At 49.2% G+C, this 19,842-nt stretch overlaps 1 protein-coding gene across 1 annotated transcript; it reads left to right on the top strand.

The window, feature by feature from the left end:
- The first annotated feature begins 2,667 nt into the window (after positions 1-2,667).
- leng1 (leukocyte receptor cluster (LRC) member 1) lies at positions 2,668-12,452 on the top strand. The gene is made up of 4 exons (XM_056286298.1): positions 2,668-3,283; positions 4,117-4,299; positions 6,204-6,505; positions 10,418-12,452. Exons 1-4 carry the CDS (start codon positions 3,152-3,154, stop codon positions 10,641-10,643), a joined length of 843 nt encoding a protein of 280 aa, XP_056142273.1. The 5' UTR covers positions 2,668-3,151; the 3' UTR covers positions 10,644-12,452.
- The last annotated feature ends 7,390 nt before the right edge of the window (positions 12,453-19,842 follow it).

Raw genomic sequence — 19,842 nt, 5'->3', positions numbered from 1 at the left:
CTTGACAACACGAAATGAGCTCAATTCTGATTGTTTTTTTTTTTTTATCAAGGGAGGCGAAGCAGGGGTCCGCGGTGGTGTAGCGGTCTAAGCATCGGCTTTGTGTCGATTTGCCCACTGGGGACCGGGGTTCGTGCCCCGGACTCGTTAGATCCGAATATGGCCGGACTCGATGAAGCAGCAATAATTGGCAACGCTGTCTTCGGGAGGGGGGCGCAGTCGGCTTGTGTTCATCACACGAATGCATCTGTGTGTGTGTGTGTGTGTGTGAGTGTGTGTGTGTGGGGGGGAGCAGTGGTTCCAGAAGTGGCGAGGCGTCTCCTTCGAGACTGCCGGCCGGAGAGATGCAGTTGGCGAACGCATGCAGTACGAGGGTGGGTGTTTGAACTAGAATAGGGAGCGATTGGCCACTAAATTGGGAGAAATCAGAAATAAATAAATGAATAAATAAGGGAGGCGAAGCAGTTTTCGCTTCCCTTGATTGCTGGTTAGATCTCGCACAGTCAGTCAGCCACACGATGACACCCGGTGGTAACCGGAATGAAATTGCAAATTTTTTATTGAATAAACACAAAGAGAATCTCAAAGTAAATGGTGTTTTATTGCCATCACACATGTCTGCTCTGACCAGCCGCCGCTGGAGACCACTATGAACAAAAATCCACTTTACTTTTAGAAAAACTAATGTATGTTTTGTTTTTTGTTTTTTAAATATAACTCCTGTCTATGTGATGCTGCCCCCTAGGATGTGTTTTAAGGATTTACTGAATAAAGGTGTATGTCAATCTATGAATAGGCCGATAAAGTGAATTAAAGGGAGTTCATCTTCCACTGCATACTTGTGTATTTGCGCACTATTTGCATTTTAGTTTATTATATTTGTTTTTTACCAGAAATTTATGTTATAGCTGAGAAATTAAAATGTTCAATAATCTGTGATGTGTTTGTATCACATACCCTGCCATGGTTACGTCTTGCACAACTTTAAATAACGTCATATCTATGAAACCATGTGAAATAAGTAATTACACTGTCTCTAAATGCTTAAATACCAATGTCTTGATGAGTGGTAAGGAAGTCCAGTAACACTATAATAACTACACAAGTATTAATAACTACTGAATTCATCATTTGTAAAGTATTTGTAAAGAATTTGCAAAACTAGACATGCACCAATGGTTTGTGTGTTAATAGACGTTTTATAAATTACTTATTAATACTGCAAGTCGTGATTAATTCATGCACACATGTACATGTAAATAGTGTGTTAATCATGTACTTACACTTTCTAAAGGCTCTTATGATCCTTTAGCCTGTTGTGAGTCTCAAGGTGCTGCTGGCCTTTCAGTCTCATGTGTAAATGTTTTGTAAGACACAGATAGTCCTGACTTTAGATGAGCTCATACACAATACTGACCTAACAACTAACAACTAGGAACTACCTGAATTAGTCATGAATTGCAGTATTAATAAGTATTTATAAACATCTAGGTAACACTTTAGTATGGGGAACATAGTCACCATTAATTAGGTGCTTATTAGCATGCAAATTAGCAACATATTGGCTCTTAATTGGTCATTATTACGTACTCATTAATGCCTTATTCTGCATGGCCTTATTATACAACCAGTAAGCCATTAACTATGAGTTTTCCCTCTATAACCTCAGAAGTATTGCTTATTAGTAGTACCATCTCAATATGCTTTGCTTAGTATGGCCTTTATAAGGTGGTAGTACCACAAGAAGAGTTATTCTCCCTTACTAACACTTAATGAATATGGTCTGTTCTTACATAACAACACACAAAACTACAAGTGTTCATAGTGTTACATTACTGTTAATTAAGTTTTTGTTACTTAGAATATGTTCCCCATACTAAAGTGACATCTTGATCATTACTAATTCACCAGTAATTAAGTTTTTTTACTTAGAATATGTTCCCCATACTAAAGTGTTACCAACATCTATTAACACACCAACCACTGGTGATGTCTCGCTTTACAGATGATGAATTCAGTTACTAATACTTAACCAATGAAGTGTTGCCGGAAATAAAAAAAACAAAAACAAAATAAAAGCTTACCAAAAGGTAAGCCTCACATCTCTCCTTTCATTTTCTTTTCCGTTTTTTATTTTTAAATGTTGTGACCATGCGTGCTATTCATTCTCTCGACAAAAAAATACATGGTAAATGGAAACAAAAAAGGGCTGTATTTACAAAGCGCTTTTCTAGTCTACCGACCACTCGATTGCTTTATGGAGGCCTCACATTCACCCAAGACCAGAGAGGAAGAGGGTCTTACAACATACTGTAAACATCTGGCGTAACAAAGAGCTATAGAGGAAGGAGCAGAAGGGAGGAGGTCATAGTAACAAGACTAAGACTGGCTCACACAGGATTAAATGGCACCTTGTTTATAATGGGGGGGGGTCACAGGATAAAGTCCGGGAGGCGGGACGGGAGTGGGATCTGATGGGAATACCGGGAAGAGCAGGAGAGGGAGAGGGGATTAGATCACCAGGAGGGCGCTCTTTACTTTCCTGAGTGACACAAGTTGATGGGTAGAATTTTGACGGGGTAAAACGACATGCTGCAACACACTGTTGCACGTTAGGCGGCGGTGTGCGTCTTAAAGTCGTTTGCGATCCGCCAGTAAACCGAGAGAAAAAGAAGCCGCGAAGCCGCAGAAGAAGAAGAAACCACATTTTCACCATCCACACGCTGGCGGAGGCTACGATAGCTCGAAAGGCGTCGTTGCACCCTCTTCCGGTGAAACGGCGTTATTGCCGCGATGTCAAATGTTTACATCCGGTTCGCGTCTTCCTGCGAACGGCGGATCGGCCCCGGGGTCCAGTCTACGAGCCAGAACGCCTCGAACCAGCGCAACGTGAAGTATCTGTTGGTTTATTTGAGAGACTCCGTCGACTCAGTCGCTTTACGGCAGGCGTAAAAGCTTGACGCGGGGTCGCGGCACTGCCGTCAAGCATAGCTCACACCGGACTGTGAAGCGGCTAAGGGCTTAGCCGGCTAAATCAGCAGCTAACGGAAACAGACTTCGGTTCTCTTCTTAACACCGCTTCGACACGTGTGGGACCGCGGTCACGTCTATCTTAGCTGATCGCCACCGACGGCCCCGTTAATTGGCGAAGATGAACATCCTCCCCAAGAAGAGCTGGCACGTGCGCAACAAGGACAACGTAGAGCGCGTGCGCAGGGACGAGGCCGCGGCGGCGGAGGAGGAGCGCGCGGCCGCGCGGCGCGTGGAACGCGCGGAGCAAGAGGTGACCGTGACGTCACGTCCAGTCACCTGGCTAGACGTTTCGCCTCGCTGCCGTTCGTTAACGCTCGCATGGGGTTCAAGCGTAACGCCTTTGTGCTGTGGTTAAATACTGTCGAGCAGGATCCTGACTGGAGACCCTGTGGTGGTCTGGCGGCCTGTCCGGGGTGTCTCCCCGCCGGCCGCCCGGCGACTGCTGGGATAGGCTCCAGCATCCCGTGACCCCCGTTGGGATGAGTGGCTTGGATAATGGATGGCTGGATGGTTGGATGAGTGGGTTGGATAATGGATGGATAGATGGATGAGTGGCTTGGATAATGGATGGCTGGATGGTTGGATGAGTGGCTTGGATAATGGATGGATGGATGGATGAGTGGCTTGGATAATGGATGGATGGATGGATGAGTGGCTTTGATAATGGATGGATGGATGGATGGATGAGTGGCTTGGATAATGGATGGATGAGTGGCTTGGATAATGGATGAGTGGCTTGGATAATGGATGGATGGCTGGCTGGATGGATGAGTGGCTTGGATAATGGATGTATGAGTGGCTTGGATAATGGATGGATGGATGAGTGGCTTGGATAATGGATGGATGGCTGGCTGGATGGATGAGTGGCTTGGATAATGGATGGATGGATGAATAGCGTTGTTGGTAGTGACCTTATGACACGTCTACTATCACTGTCAGGTGATTGACGGTATAGACGGTGTGTGTGTGTGTGTGTGTCATTTGTAACACCTAAAGATTTGTTCCAGGGCTCGATCCAGGTATGAATTAACTTGGCCTGATGAAATTTCTTGGCATGAAATTAAACGTTATGCTGCATTGCAGGCACGCACAGAGTTTCTGAGAAAGCGGGCCCGAGTCGCTCTCCAACAGACAGGAGGAAGGCCGAAGGAGGAGGACGAGGATGAAAGGAGCGGCGTGCTGGAGCATCTCAATCTTTTCCCTCTGGAGGAGGCTTCTGAGAAGACAGGGAATGAGGAGTATCTCCGAGAAAAGAAAGAAGAAAAGGTGATGATGCTACCTTTCCTGTTACCCTCACCCACCTTTGTGTTGACACCGAAGAGCTCGTACTCTCAGCCGTCTGTAGCTGGTCAGTAACTCGCCAGGGACAAATAAACCCAATTATTCACTAGCAGTAAGCAAACTCAAAACAGAGCAGCAACAGCGCAGGAAACAAGACGCATCACAGTTGCACAACTACGATGCAAGCTATACGTAGTATAGTAAATGATATATTAAAATACAAACTCGATTTGTTACTGAAAACGGTGCACTTCAGGACTTCTCCTGTTTAAGCACAGCTTTAATAAATACAGAGATAAACCACAACAAGTTGCAAAAACATGGTAATGGTGTTTCTGCTTTGTCAGCTAAAAACAGAATCGATACACTGATTTTACAAGCCTTGTGTGTTTGCACAAAGACGTTGACTTGGCGAGTTTCTGTAATGAAAAGTGAAACACGTGAGTTTCCCTGACGTTCAAAGTAGAATAGATGAGGGTGGGTGGGCAAGGAAAGTAAAGAAATAAATGGGATAGCCTGATTATTTTAAGATTGCAGAAAGAAAGGCTTACGTGGTTTCACGTAACCGTGAAGCCAGTAGTGGGTCTCTACAGTCACTGTAAATGCAGTTTGAATTTGACAAGAAAATACTAACTACAAGGCGGCACGGTGGCGCCGTGGTTAGCACGGTCACCTCACAGCAAGAAGGTCCTGGGTTCGAGCCCCGGGGTAGTCCAACCTTGGGGGTCGTCCCAGGCCGTCCTCTGTGTGGAGTTTGCATGTTGTCCCCGTGTCTGCATGTGTTTGCTCCAGGTGCTCCGGTTTCCTCCCACAGTCCAAAGACGTGTAGGTCAGATGAATCAGCCATACTAAATTTTCCCTACGTATGAACGTGTGTGTGTGTGTGTGTGTGGGGGGGGCCTGTGTAATGGCCTGGCGGCCTGTCCGGAGTGTCTCCCCGCCTGCCAGCCAATGACTACTGGGATAGACTCCAGCATCCCTGTGACCCTGAGAGCGGTTCGGGTAATGGATGGATGGATGGATGGATGGATGGATGGATGCTAACTACATACCCAATAGTATTACTAAGTAAAGCCTATCACCGGTGCATGTTGGTTATAAAATAGTTGACAAACTAGAGGTGGAGGTCGCTGCAGTATGCCAGCAGTAGATGATTGAGATATTTCCAGTGGTACTGCAGAACGGCTATGACAGAGAAGGGGAGGGTTAAAGGAGGTGCACAGTTCAGTTATTAATGAGGGTCACTGCTTGGATCCCGATCCAGACCCATTAAGTTGCTAGTGCATGGTATGAGGCCTATGCCCTTATCCCCCCGGAGTCTCGAGCTTTACCGAGACGTGTCTTTTCAGTATGTGTCCTCTCATCATGTCAGTGTACATGACGTGAGAGGTCTGGATGCTTTACTCACATTGTTATTGGACCTTCCAAACCAAAAATAGAATGAATGAGGCTTGCATTGTGTTCTAGATAGTTTTGGACACAATCCAGACAAAATGCCTTTACGATCAATATAAAGCGATGAAAGGGGGAGAGGGGGGGAATTAACGCTGTCACAGATTTACTCATCCACAGCGGATTCGCAGCGGAAGCAGTTTTTCAGCCGATGTTTGGACAGACAGTAATACGTTCTCCTCGAACGCACTGTTGATAATCACAACTGGAAAATTGCATCAGAATAACAAGTGTAACCAGGGCCTTCATTTTCAGTCTTAGTTAATTAATGAGGGGTCTGTGAAACATGATTGCTGGTGCTCAGTAACAGTAAGAGGATTTTGGGCCGCCTTTGTGTGTCCCCTGTACTCAGTGTTTGTGTAGTACCCAGTGTGAGGACGGCTTGGTCCACCACGGACCTGATCGTTTAACTTTGCTTGTGTTTGCTGATTTTCCAGGAGAAGCAGGAGCGTGCCATTGGCTTACTGGTGTCCCTGGGTCCTCAGCCAGGGACGGAGGCCACGCCGTGGTACCTGAAAACTGGTGGCGAAAAAGACAAGAAGACAGAGAAAGAGCGAGACAAAGGAATGAGAAAAGGGTTAAGCGAGGAGGAGAAAGAGAAGCGAGACTGCAGACTGAAGGACAGCTTGGACCCCTTGAAAGACATTAGGAAAGCACTCACCATAAAGGACCGAAAAAACCACAAGAGCAAGAAAAGGGATAAGCGAGAGAAAACGGAGAAGAGGAGCGGCGGAGAGAGGTAAGAAGGCAGTGCTGTGACACATCCATTCCAACACCTTTTTTTGGGCTTGCGTCGCTTTTACTCGTTTACACAAGAAGCATTTTTCATTGCACATAATGTCAGACATTAAAGGAAAACAGCCAGGAGTTTCAGCATCGTACATGCTGCAGGGATAACGCTGCACCAGCAGCCATGATACTGAGCAGTCTCCTTTGTGTTTCCAAAACGCTGCCGAAAAGTGACCACCTGTGAACGAGAAAGAGACTCTCAATTTGTACGCCATTTCACCCGGATGACGCCAACTTGAACATTTCCGACCTTGTCGTTTTTAACCTTAACTCCCACCTTAACCCTGGCCCTAACCTTCACCCTTAACCCCAGTCTCAGCCCAACTTAACCCTCGTCTTGGTCTCATGTAGGGGTTTTCAATGTGTAGGACAGTGAGACTCCCTTCACACATCAAGTCACCGGGGCCTCTTCCATTTTAATAAAAGGCATAATAATAATAATAATAATAATAACAGTAGTAAGTCAAGTCAATCTTATTTGTGTAGCCCAATATCACAAATTACAAATGTGCCTCAGGGGGCTTTATAGCAACACAACATCCTGTCCTTAGACCCTCGCATCGGATAAGGAACAACTCCCTAAAACCCCTTTAACAGGGGGTAAACAGGAAGAAAGCTCAGGGAGAGCAACAGAGGAGGAGGAGGATCTCTCTCCCAAGACAGACAACACGCAATGATGTTGAGTTTACACAATTTACACAATACAACACCGGAAGAGGATAACAGAATTATAAAATGCATGAAGAATATGATGCGCAGGATGCCAAGCAGTGTCCAGACGCCACTGGAACAGCCCAGGACCCGAGCCACGTGACCAGCATCACCACGCAAAAAAAAAAAAAAAATCATCACACATCTTAGTAAGAGAAGGATATAACATTGAAACAGGATAACAAAACTATATGGATTTATAAGATATATAAGAAGAAGCTGTGATGAGGGGTATGCCAAGCAGCGTCTAGGTGGCGACCACCGTTACCACGGAGACCTGGGAGGAGGACCGACTGCACGTGCACACAAGGGAGAGACTCGCATGACATCATTCACACCCAGAAAAGAGACGGGAGCAGACATCATTCAGAGAGAGAGAAAAGATGTGAGAGAAGAGAACAGTTTGCAATAGTCATTAGTCACAATTATGTCATCAACTAGTCATAATCTATACGCTATAATATATACGTTATAATCTCGTCAGCAGAACAGTGGTAGGTAAATTCATTGAGACAGAAACCGACCCATCATGCAGTACAGGTTGTGAAGCACTCAACTAATATAATATGATATAATATAATATAATATAGTATGATATGATATGATATGATAGAAATAATAATCATGTTCTCTGTTACGTGGTTAAGAATTAGTATACAGGTCAGTGCCTATTTGTGCCTGTTTCTGAGGTAGAAGAAAAGAAAATTGAACACATATCCATCACCTTTTAACAAAACCGAACAGCGAATATGAAAATGTACACAACCCACTGGTGTGCGATGCTGTGTCCTGACACCGTGCATAAGGCCTTAACCCGACCTGGTAAGTACAGTTTAAAACGCGCTCAGGGAAAAATACCCATTGTTCAGTCGTTAACCCTACCAGCCGTGGATAGCCTGCATAGCTTTCTCCGCCCTAGTGGAAGCAGTGAGTCTGTGTCCAAAAAAATCCCATCTTTAAATGTACACCCTCATACTTTCTGCGCTTGCTGCTGGGTTCAGACATTTTCTTTCCCTGCTTATTTTTCCCCGCGCCTCCCCTGAAACTCTTTGGCGCCTCCCAGGGGAGGCGGCCTCACACTTTGAAAACCACTGGTCTAATGTTAATCCCCAGGTGACGGCGTACAAATAGGGCGTCCCGAATGAGACAGCCACAACCCTTAATTCCTGGTGGGCCTCTACATTGGGTGGGCTGCGTTCAAGAAAATCCTGAAGACGGCGGTTCACCTCATATGAAGACGGCGGTTCACCTCATATGAAGACGGCAGTTCACCTCATATGAAGACGGCAGTTCATGTGTTTTCTGCCTGTGACGTCAGCAGCAGACACACTTCTGCACAACTTCAGCGGTGCTTCAGAGAAACACAAGACTGCTCAGTGTGATGGCTGCAGTTAGTATATATCTATATCTATATCTATACATATACAGTGCATCCGGAAAGTATTCACACCCCTTCACTTTCCCCACATTTTGTTATGTTACAACCTTATTTGAAAATGGATTAAATTCCTTTTTCTTCTCTCATCAATCTCCACACAATACCCCATAATGACAAAGCGAAAAAGGTTTTGTATAAATGTTTGCAAATTTATTAAAAATAAAAAACTGAAATATTGCATGTACACAAGTATTCACACCCTTTACTCAATACTTGGTTGAGGCACCCTTGGCAGCGATTACAGCCTCAAGTCTTCTTGGGTATGAAGCTACAAGCTTGGCACACCTATATTTGCACAGCTATTTTCAGGTCTCTCCAGAGATGTTCAATGGGGTTCAAGTCTGGGCTCTGGCTGGGCCACTCAAGGACATTCACAGACTTGTCCCGAAGCCACTCCTTCGTTGTCTTGTGTGCTTAGGGTCGTTGTCGTGTTGAAAGGTAAACCTTCGCCCCAGTCTGAGGTCCTGAGCGCTCTGGAGCAGGTTTTCATCAAGGATCTCTCTGTACTTTGCTCCATTCATCTTTCCCTCCATCCTGACTAGTCTCCCAGTTCCTGCAGCTGGAAAACATCCCCACAGCATGATGCTGCCACCACCATGCTTCACTGTAGGGATGGTATTAGCAAGGTGATGAGAGGTGCCTGGTTTCCTCCAGACGTGACGTTTGGCATTCAGGCCAAAGAGTTCAATCTTGGTTTCATCAGACCAGAGAATCTTGTTTCTCTCATGGTCTGAGAGTCCTTTAGGTGCTTTCTGGCAAACTCCAAGCGGGCTGTCATGTGCCTTTTACTGAGCAGAGGCTTCCGTCTGGCCACTCTGCCATAAAGGCCTGATTGGTGGAGGGCTGCAGAGATGGTTGTCCTTCTGGAAGGTTCTCCCATCTCCACAGAGGAACGCTGGAGCTCTGTCAGAGTGACCATCGGGTTCTTGGTCACCTCCTTGACCAAGGCCCTTCTCCCCCGATTGCTCAGTTTGGCTGGGCGGCCAGCTCTAGGAAGAGTCCTGGTGGATCCAAACTTCTTCCATATACGAATGATGGAGACCACTGTGCTCTTCGGGACCTTCAAAGATGTAGAAATGTTTTTGTACCCTTCCCCAGATCTGTGCCTCGATACGATCCTGTCTCGGAGGTCCACAGACAATTCCTTTGACTTCATGGCTTGGTTTCTGCTCTGACATGCACTGTCAACAGTGGGACCTTATATAGACAGGTGTGTGCCTTTCCAAATCATGTCCGATCAATTGAATTTACTACGGGTGGACTCCAATCAAGATGTAGAAACATCTCAAGGATGATCAGTGGAAACAGGATGAACCTGAGCTCAATGTTGAGTGTCACAGCAAAGGGTGTGAATACTTATTTACATGTAATATTTCAGTTTTTTATTTTTAATAAATTTGCAAAAATTTCTACAAAAACTTTTTTCTCTTTGTCATTATGGGGTATTGTGTGTAGATTGATGAGAAGAAAAAGGAATTTAATCCATTTTGGAATAAGGCTGTAACATAACAACATGTGGGGGAAGTGAAGGGGTGTGAATACTTTCCGGATGCACTGTATATAGAGAGAGAGAGGGAGAGCTGTTGAGAAGTGAGGTGGTTTCCCTTCAGGACGGTGGTGAGTCATGAGGAAACGGGTAATAATGTGACACGGGAGTGTGGCTGTGGTCACAGTGAGATAACAAGGCTGTCGACTCTGTTTCTCTTTTTAAAGCTCCATCGAGAGACTGCGTGCTGAGCGTATGAAGCGAGAGGCGGAAGAGAGGAGGAGAGCCCAGGCCCTGCTGGACCAGAGGGACGGCAAAGGGAAGGACAAGGAAGCAGGGCGGGAGACGGAGGAGAGGGACAGGCCCTACAACAGCGCCTATTTTCCAGAGCTCGCCCGCAAGCGCCAAAGGAGGGACCGGGACAGCTGGCGAGATGAAATTTTGAAGTCATGAGAAGCTTCTTTTTTTTTTTTTTGCCGGCGGTGGCGGTTGTGTCTGGCCTCTGGACTACTGAGGAACGGGAGAGCGAGGCGTGTGTGGTGGTTAACATGGAAGAGGAATCGGAAGAATACACGTTTAAGATGCCGAATAGGCGACTTGTTTTCCCTTCCTCGGTAGCCCTCGTGGTGACGATGTCGACGGGGTCAAACGAAGCTCGGTGCCACGTCTCCTGTGTTTCTTTTGGGTATTCATTTTCTGAAAATGTATCAGCGATTCTGAAAAGAAAAACTGGCGAGTAGACTGAGAAGGAAATTGGCATTTTTGTAATTCATCTTTTCAGCAGGTTGGACACGGGCCGACTGCCAAACTCGCCAACGGCGGAATGGAGACTTTCAGAAAGTCCGTCCACCGCCTCATCTTTCATGCTGTTTTCGTCATTGATGGAATAAAAAGCAGTTCTGTTCTTTCCCCGGCTGTTGTTTTCACCAGGCTGAATTGCAGAACAGCCGACATCCCAAACCGATAAATCGTCTCCGACATGAGTTCATCGTTCTAGACTCAAAGGTGTATTTGTTACATACTTCATGTACAAGTACTACAAGCAGTGAGAGGATCTTTTGGCTACTCCAAAATTTTGCAACAGGAGAAATGAACGCGGCAATAATAAAATGAGAATAAGATAAAATGAAAATGCACTACTGTTTTAAAAAGTTAAAAATATCCAGGGAGTATACAGAAAGTATATGCTGATAAGTACATATATACAATGTGCAGGTCCATCCATCCATCCATCATCTGAACCACTCATCCTGCTCTCAGGGAGGCTGGAGCCTATCCTGGCAGTCACTGGGCGGCAGGCGGGGAGACACCCTGGACAGGCCGCCAGGCCATCACACACACACACACACACACACATATGGACAATGTAGTACGGCTACTTCACCTGACCTACATGTCTTTGGACTGTGGGAGGAAACCGGAGCCCCCGGAGGAAACCCACACAGAACATGCAAACTCCACACAGAGGACGTCCTGAGACGGCCCCCAAGGTTGGACTACCCCGGGGCTCGAACCCAGAACCTTCTTGCTATGAGGCGACCATGCTAACAACTGCACCACCGTGCCGCCCAATGTGCAGTTGCTACATACAATACGATGATGATGATGATGGTGATGATGATGATACTTTGGCAGATCAGTCTGAAGTGTTTCTTGCATCGCAGCATCTCCGTATTCAAGGCCCTTCAGTGTACATGGATCTGGGATTAAGCTGCGTATTTCAGGACTGACCGGTGTACAGAAGAGTCCTTCAGTCTAACTTATTAGATTGTGGAACCCCGTGTCTCCGGTTTGATGATACTGATTTGTCTTCACTGTTCGGGACACGGTTTGGGTCAGAGACAATGTTGGTGGGCTCACCTGGCAGAGTGAATACCACATAAGGCTGAGTCCTTACTGCGGCGGCCTGGGTTCGAATCCGCCTGGGCCCTTTGCTGCATGTCTTTCCCTTTCTCTTCCGTCTCTCTGGACTATCGCTATCTAATAAAGGCGGAAAAATGCAAAAAAAAAAAAAAAAAACTTGGAAAAAAAAAAAAAGAAAGGCAACGTTGTTGGCCAGGCTCAATATGTTATTATGGTGGGCTGATTCATAAAGTTTCTCAGTGGGGTTGTCCAGCAATCTGAGCAGATTTTCATGTGGCGCTTTACACCTCCTCAGACTGGAGAGGTCACCGAGATGATGATGATTTCTGTCAATAAATGTTGTGTCCAGATGAGCTGCTTCGACCTGTGAGTTTCTTACCTGGGTTATCGAGCCTGCACCAAGACATTTTGTCTTTTGTTGTGCTGACAAGATTTTGGAGCAGAATTCTATCCAGAGGGCGGCGCGGTGGTTAGCGCAGTCGCCTCACAGCAGGAAGGTCCTGGGTTCGAGCCCCGGGGTAGTCCAACCTTGGGGGTCGTCCCGGGTCGTCCTCTGTGTGGAGTTTGCATGTTCTCCCCGTGTCTGTGTGGGTTTCCTCCGGGGGCTCCGGTTTCCTCCCACAGTCCAAAGACATGTAGGTCAGGTGAATCGGCCGTACTATACTGTCCCTAGGTGTGTGTGTGTGGTGACCTGGCGGCCTGTCCAGGGTGTCTCCCCGCCTGCCGTCCAATGCCTGCTGGGGTAGGCTCCAGCATCCCCGGGTGACCCTCAGAGCAGGATAAGTGGTTGGGATAATGGAGAGATTTCATAATCACTGAGGTGAGAGCTGTTGGTCTAGTAATGTGTTCTTCTGGACATGGAAGTTGGGTAACGGTTTGATGTGCGAGGTTTTCCATGACAGAGAGACAGCGTATGTGTGTTGTGTGTGTGTGTGTGTGTGTGTGTGTGTGTGTGTGTGTGTGTGTGTGTTGTGTGTGTGTGTCTACAGGAGGCTGAAAGGTTGATTGCCACATGAGCCAGCTCAGTTGCAGAAGTTCTTCAAAGGAAAAGCGCTGCAGCCACCCGGGCCCAGCAGCCTTCCTGGTCTTCGTACACCGAAGGGTTTCCCTGACATCTTCCATCATGCTGACAGGTCCGCCTTAGCTAGCAGGTATAATAGTTTTAAGTATTTGGGTGCACTTGGCCCAACTAGCCATTAGCTCAGATCAGCTAAGAATTATATCCGTATTGATTGGACACAATAGGGCACATTGCTGGGCGTAATTTCATCACCGTTGCCAACATTATGACAATTAAAAAAGTGGACTTTACTGTTTGATTGATTTGATAATAACTTTGTGTGTGTGTGTGTGTGTGTGTGTGTGTGTGTGTGTGTGTGTGTGTCAGCCTGGCGGCCTGTCCGGGGTGTCTCCCTGCCTGCCACCCCATGACTGCTGGGATAGGCTCCAGCATCCCCGCGACTCTGAGAGCAGGATAAGCGGTTTGGATAATGGACCCAGATAACAAAACCGCTGTGGCCCGGACCCGTCCCACACCCGACACTTTCATCCGGCCCACATACCACGTGGAATGATGGCACTTGGGCGGTCCGCTCCTATTTGCCAGATCCGGGCCAGAACCAAGCCATAGCAATGCCGCATGTGCCACATATTTGCCAAAGGTGGCCATATGTGTTTTGTGATATTTGGGCCATATTCACCATTTACCACACGGGGCGCTGCAGGGTCACATCCAGATCACATGTTGCCCAGAGCACCGCATCTTTGCCAGAAAAGGCCCACATTTGATTTGGCCTATTTGGACCATATTTGCTATTATACATGTGGGCCACTTCAGGCTCACATCCATTTTGTCAGGGCCAGAAGAAGGCCAGCAGTGCCGCATCACTGCCTGAAGTGGCCCACATCCGGAGGCTGTCTGGGGAAGGCTGTATGGATTAACAGAATTATTGAATGATTCAAATTTGGCAAAGCAAGTGTTATGGATCATCGGCAAAAAAAACTTCATTGTCTGTCATAATAGGTTTAGTTGGAGATGACGTTCCTGTCATAGTTTTCATGGTACCCCACACATATTTTCTGGGGGGGGGGGGGGTTATTGGTTTTAAAGGCATCTTCCAGAAGTTGTCTGTGAGTGCAAGTATAAGCAAGTACAAGTGCAAATTATGCAAAAAGACTGAAAGAGTAAAGTGTGTGAGGCAGGGTTTGGGGGCAAGTGCGTGGCTGTTTCTGTGTGCTGCGACACAAGTGGGTGAGAACGCACAATTTGTCCCATCAGCTCAGTTGTTTCCAGGTGTTGTTGGCTTTCCCTGCCACAGTGGTGCAGCCTAAACACACGTCCTGCTGATCAACTCCAAGAGAGTATTTAAGCAGTAGCTTTGGAGTTGTTAGGGGGCTGTAGGGCGCCAGGGTGTTAGGGGGCTGTAGGGCATCAGGGTGTTAGGGGACTGTAGGACGTCAGGGTGTTAGGGGGCTGTAGGGCGTCAGGGTGTTAGGGGGCTGTAGGGCGTCAGGGTGTTAGGGGGCTGTAGGGCGTCAGGGTGTTAGGGGGCTGTAGGGTGTCCGGGTGTTAGGGGGCTGTAGGGCATCAGGGTGTTAGGGGCTGTAGGCCGTCAGGGGGCTGTAGGACGTCAGGGTGTTAGGGGGCTGTAGGGCGTCAGGGTGTTAGGGGGCTGTAGGGTGTCCGGGTGTTAGGGGGCTGTAGGATGTCACGGTGTTAGGGGGCTGTAGGGCATCAGGGTGTTAGGGGGCTGTAGGATGTCAGGGTGTTAGGGGGCTGTAGGGCGTCAGGGTGTTAGGGGGCTGTAGGGTGTCCGGGTGTTAGGGGGCTGTAGGATGTCACGGTGTTAGGGGGCTGTAGGGCATCAGGGTGTTAGGGGGCTGTAGGATGTCAGGGTGTTAGGGGGCTGTGGGGCATCAGGGGGTTAGGGGGCTGTAGGGTGTCCGGGTGTTAGGGGGCTGTAGGATGTCACGGTGTTAAGGGGCTGTAGGGCATCAGGGTGTTAGGGGGCTGTAGGATGTCAGGGTGTTAGGGGGCTGTAGGGCATCAGGGTGTTGGGGGCTGTAGGGCGTCAGGGTGTTAGGGAGCTGTAGAGCGCCAGGGTGTTAGGGGGCTGTAGGGTGTCAGGGTGTTAGGGGGCTGTAGGACGTCAGGGTGTTAGGGGACATCAGGGTGTTAGGGGGCTGTAGGGCGTCAGGGTGTTAGGGGGCTGTAGGGCGTCAGGGTGTTGGGGGCTGTAGGGCGTCAGGGTGTTGGGGTGTTGGGGGCTGTAGGGCGTCAGGGTGTTAGGGGGCTGTAGGATGTCAGGGTGTTAGGGGACATCAGGGTGTTAGGGGGCTGTAGGACGTCAGGGTGTTAGGGGACATCAGGGTGTTAGGGGGCTGTAGGGCGTCAGGGTGTTAGGGGGCTGTAGGGCATCAGGGTGTTAGGGGGCTGTAGGGTGTCAGGGTGTTAGGGGGCTGTAGGCCGTCAGGGTGTTGGGGGCTGTAGGGCGTCAGGGTGTTGGGGTGTTGGGGGCTGTAGGGCGTCAGGGTGTTGGGGTGTTGGGGGCTGTAGGGCGTCAGGGTGTTAGGGGACTGTAAGGCGTCAGGGTGTTGGGGGCTGTAGGGCGTCAGGGTGTAGATGTGTGCACATGATGATAATTTCAGTTCAGTAGTTATGAGGTGAGCTCTGTTCAGTTAGTTGTTAAATTAAAGCTCGGTTGTAATGAGTTGAGTTTTTGGTTATTTGTTAGTTTAAACTCAGGCATTGGGAGTCGAGGTTTTCAGTTAACTGTTCTCCAAAGGAGGTGAATCAAGTGCAACTGGACTTGGTATATATCCGTGAAGACGTTCCGCCTCTCATCCAAGAGGCTTCCTCAGTTCCTGCCTTTCTGACTAGACCAAGCTGGTCTGACTGGCTGCTGATGAGACTCAGTATTTATCCTCTAGGAGTCGTTGGTAAACATCGGGACACAAAGAGCCACGCATATCAATAGCTCTGACAGCGCCTCCTAGAGGATACATACTGAGTCTCATCAGCGGCCAGTCAGACTGGCTTGGTCTAGTCAGAAAGGCACGAACTGAGGAAGCCTCTTGGATGAGAGGCAGAACGTCTTCACGGATATTATACCAAGTCCAGTTGCACGTGATTCAACTCCTTCGGAGAACCATGACCCGGATGAATGAGAACATTCACAGACAAGTTAATTTACTTGTCTATTTTTCATATTTTGTGTTACATGTAGCTGCACCCTGTAAATATCCAGCAACTCCACTGGCTCCCTGTTAAATACCGTAACGTGCATGGGTAAGCAGACGCGTTAGCCCCTTGGCTGACGGGTCGGACCCTTTAGCCGACTGGTTAACGTTGTCGCTTGCGGAGCGGGAGACACGGGTTCGCGTCCCGGCTGTGACGGTACCCGGGCTGCCGCTCCTCTGAGTTCGCTGCCGTATGGACCAGCTGATGATTGCTTGTGGCGTGAGACAGGCTCGTATCGTCTCATAAAGGATTTAATCGGACCTCTGGATTATCCGGCCCTTCCATCCATCATGCCAACCGGGGGTCGCGGCGTGCTGGAGCCCATCCCAGCCTTATCGTTGTTAATATGCCATGCGGGCTGCAGAGGTGGTTTGGAGTCTCAGGCCGGGGCCCGGCTCTCATGCACGCCGCACAGGGGAGGGTGTAGTGTCGCGGCGGCGGCAGCGGGTTCTGCTGGCGTGAGACGCGTCCGCGGACAATCCCGGATTCTCACAATGACGAGCGGACCGTGATAGCGCGCGCCGTGTCTGACGTAGGCCAGGGGGGGGAGGGGGGTTTAAGGGTGAAAAACACAGACGAGCCCACATTCACAGCGCTATAGATGAGAGCGGGGGGAGGAAGAGGAGGAGGAGGAGGAGGAGGGGGGGAGTAAAAAAAAAAAAAAACACACAGCGGATGGTTCACCTCGCCGGAGGTTAACCGTGTTTTCGCTGCTCGGCGCCGGAGACCGCAGCGTACCAGAGCGGCTCCGGGTTCCACTCTGGCTCGGTTCCGTCTCGGACGGGATGCCCGACGGCGCGTCTCCCGCACCGCCGTGTTTAATTGCGGATCGGAGAGGAGCGAGACGGAGGAGGCGAGCACAACAGGACGGAGACGCTCTTTATTATTATTAGAAGGAGGAGGTGGTGGTGGAGGTGGTGGGGTGGGGGTAGACGGTGCTACGGAGCAGACACGGTTAGACCGGCTGTGGAGGGGGGACGGCGGAGGACCGGCGGCGGCGTCGCTCGGATGGTGGTGCCGCGGACGCCGCGACGATGCGTCGACACTGCTGGGTGATCGTGTTGGCGGGGATGATGTCGTACTTCAGCCCGGAGAGAGCCCTGGGAGCCCCGCAGAGAGAAGGTGAGCGGAGTCGGCGGGGGATGCGTGGATGAGAAAGGAGAGCAGGAGGAGGAAGAGCAGGAGGAGGAAGAGCAGGAGGAGGAAGAGGAGGAGGGAGGGGGGAGGTTATGAAAAGGCCTCCGCGAAGAGAGAGAGAGAGAGGGGGGGGTGTTTAGCCGACACGCCGGAGCCGCCGCGGTGCAGCCCGGCTGGCGTGGACCGGGCTGCACCGTCAGAATCACCCGGAGCTTATTGTTCAAAATGGTGCCCCTGCCAAAACAAAGCGGCCGTCCGTTGTCATTTTACGCGGCACTTCGGCCGCGGGGCTCCCGGCTTACACCCAGCCGGTACGGACGAGCAGAAAGCCGAGCCAGCGGCCGGTCCAGCACGGGGTATTTATAAATAGCCCCGTATAAGGCACCGGGGTATTATGGGGCTTTATTACCCCCCGCTGTGCCTCCCCCCCCCCCAATGTGGGTCCGTCTCCCGGTAAAGTGGCAGCGAGCATCGTGCGTGCGTGTGAGTGCGTGTGTATGTGTGCGTGTGTATGCGTGTGCGTGTGGCGCGGTATTGTTTTGGTGGGGGCGCTGCTGGCATGGTGGAGCAGGCCTGCCATGTTCCTATTTATATGCAGGGTCTGTCTGTCTGTCTGTCTGTCTGTCTGGACGTCTGTCTCGGGGAAGATGGGGGGGGGGTAGCGGTGTCCCAGGGGTTTGTGCATCCCCCCCCCCCCGTGTCACTGGTGACGGTGTTTCATATTAACGAAGCTGGCTGGGGTTTTTAAAAAAATGTTGCATTGTTATTATTCCCCTCTTCGTGCAGGCAGTCGCAAGGCATGATGGGTCGGCACGGGATGTGAGCAGTCGGCCGTAGGACGTTTCTCCCTCAAGTCTTCCAGGCCTAGTTCTGTCAGAATTTGTGGGGACCGTCTTTGGACCCATACACTTGCACATGGGGGGGGGGGCTTTTGTATGCTAAACAGGAGTCAAGTCAATTTTATTCGTATACAGATTTACCTCAGTGGGCTTCACGACGTCCTGTCCTTAGACCCTCGCATCGGATAAGGAGCAAATCCCCCAAAAAACCTTCAACAGGAACAAATTGTGGGGACCGTCTCTGGACCCATACACTTGCACATGGGGGGGGCTTTTGTATGCTAAACATGAGTCAAGTCAGTTTTATTCGTATACAGATTTACCTCAGTGGGCTTCACGACGTCCTGTCCTTAGACCCTCGCATCGGATAAAGAGCAAATCCCCCAAAAAACCTTCAACCAGGAGAAATTGTGGGGACCATCTCTGGACCCATACACTTGCACATGGGGGGGGGGCTTTTGTATGCTAAACACGAGTCAGGTCAGTTTTATTTGCAGAACCCAACATCACAACTTACAGATTTACCTCAGTGGGCTTCACCACGTCCTGTCCGTAGACCCTCGCATCGGATAAGGAACAAATCCCCCAAAAAATCTTCAACAGGAACAAATTGTGGGGACCGTCTCTGGACCCATACACTTGCACATGGGGGGGGGGCTTTTGTATGCTAAACAGGAGTCAAGTCAATTTTATTCGTATACAGATTTACCTCAGTGGGCTTCACGACGTCCTGTCCTTAGACCCTCGCATCGGATAAGGAGCAAATCCCCCAAAAAACCTTCAACAGGAACAAATTGTGGGGACCGTCTTTGGACCCATACACTTGCACATGGGGGGGGGGCTTTTGTATGCTAAACATGAGTCAAGTCAGTTTTATTCGTATACAGATTTACCTCAGTGGGCTTCACGACGTCCTGTCCGTAGACCCTCGCATCGGATAAGGAGCAAATCCCCCAAAAAACCTTCAACAGGGAGAAATTGTGGGGACCGTCTTTGGACCCATACACTTGCACATGGAGGGGGGGGGCTTTTGTATGCTAAATACGAGTCAAGTCAGTTTTATTCGTATACAGATTTTCCTCAGTGGGCTTCACGACGTCCTGTCCTTAGACCCTCGCATTGGAAAAGGAGCAAATCCCCCAAAACTTCAACAGGGAGAAATTGTGGGGACTGTCTCTGGACCCATACGCTTTCACATGGGGGGGGGGCTTTTGTATGCTAAATACAAGTCAAGTCAGTTTTATTTGCAGAACCCAACATCACAACTTACAGATTTACCTCAGTGGGCTTAACAGCAACACAACGTCCTGTCCGTAGACCCTCGCATCGGATAAGGAACAAATCCCCCAAAAAACCTTCAACGGGAAGAAATTGTGGGGACCGTCTTTGGACCCATACACTTGCACATGGGGGGGGGGGGCTTTTGTATGCTAAACACGAGTCAGGTCAGTTTTATTCGTAGAACCCAACATCACAACTTACAGATTTACCTCAGTGGGCTTCACGACGTCCTGTCCATAGACCCTCGCATCGGATAAGGAGCAAATCCCCCAAAAAACCTTCAACAGGGAGA

The sequence above is a fragment of the Lampris incognitus genome, chromosome 9 (assembly GCF_029633865.1).
Source record: "Lampris incognitus isolate fLamInc1 chromosome 9, fLamInc1.hap2, whole genome shotgun sequence".
Classification (NCBI taxonomy): domain Eukaryota; kingdom Metazoa; phylum Chordata; class Actinopteri; order Lampriformes; family Lampridae; genus Lampris; species Lampris incognitus.
This window is presented reverse-complemented; position numbering and strand designations above follow the sequence as displayed.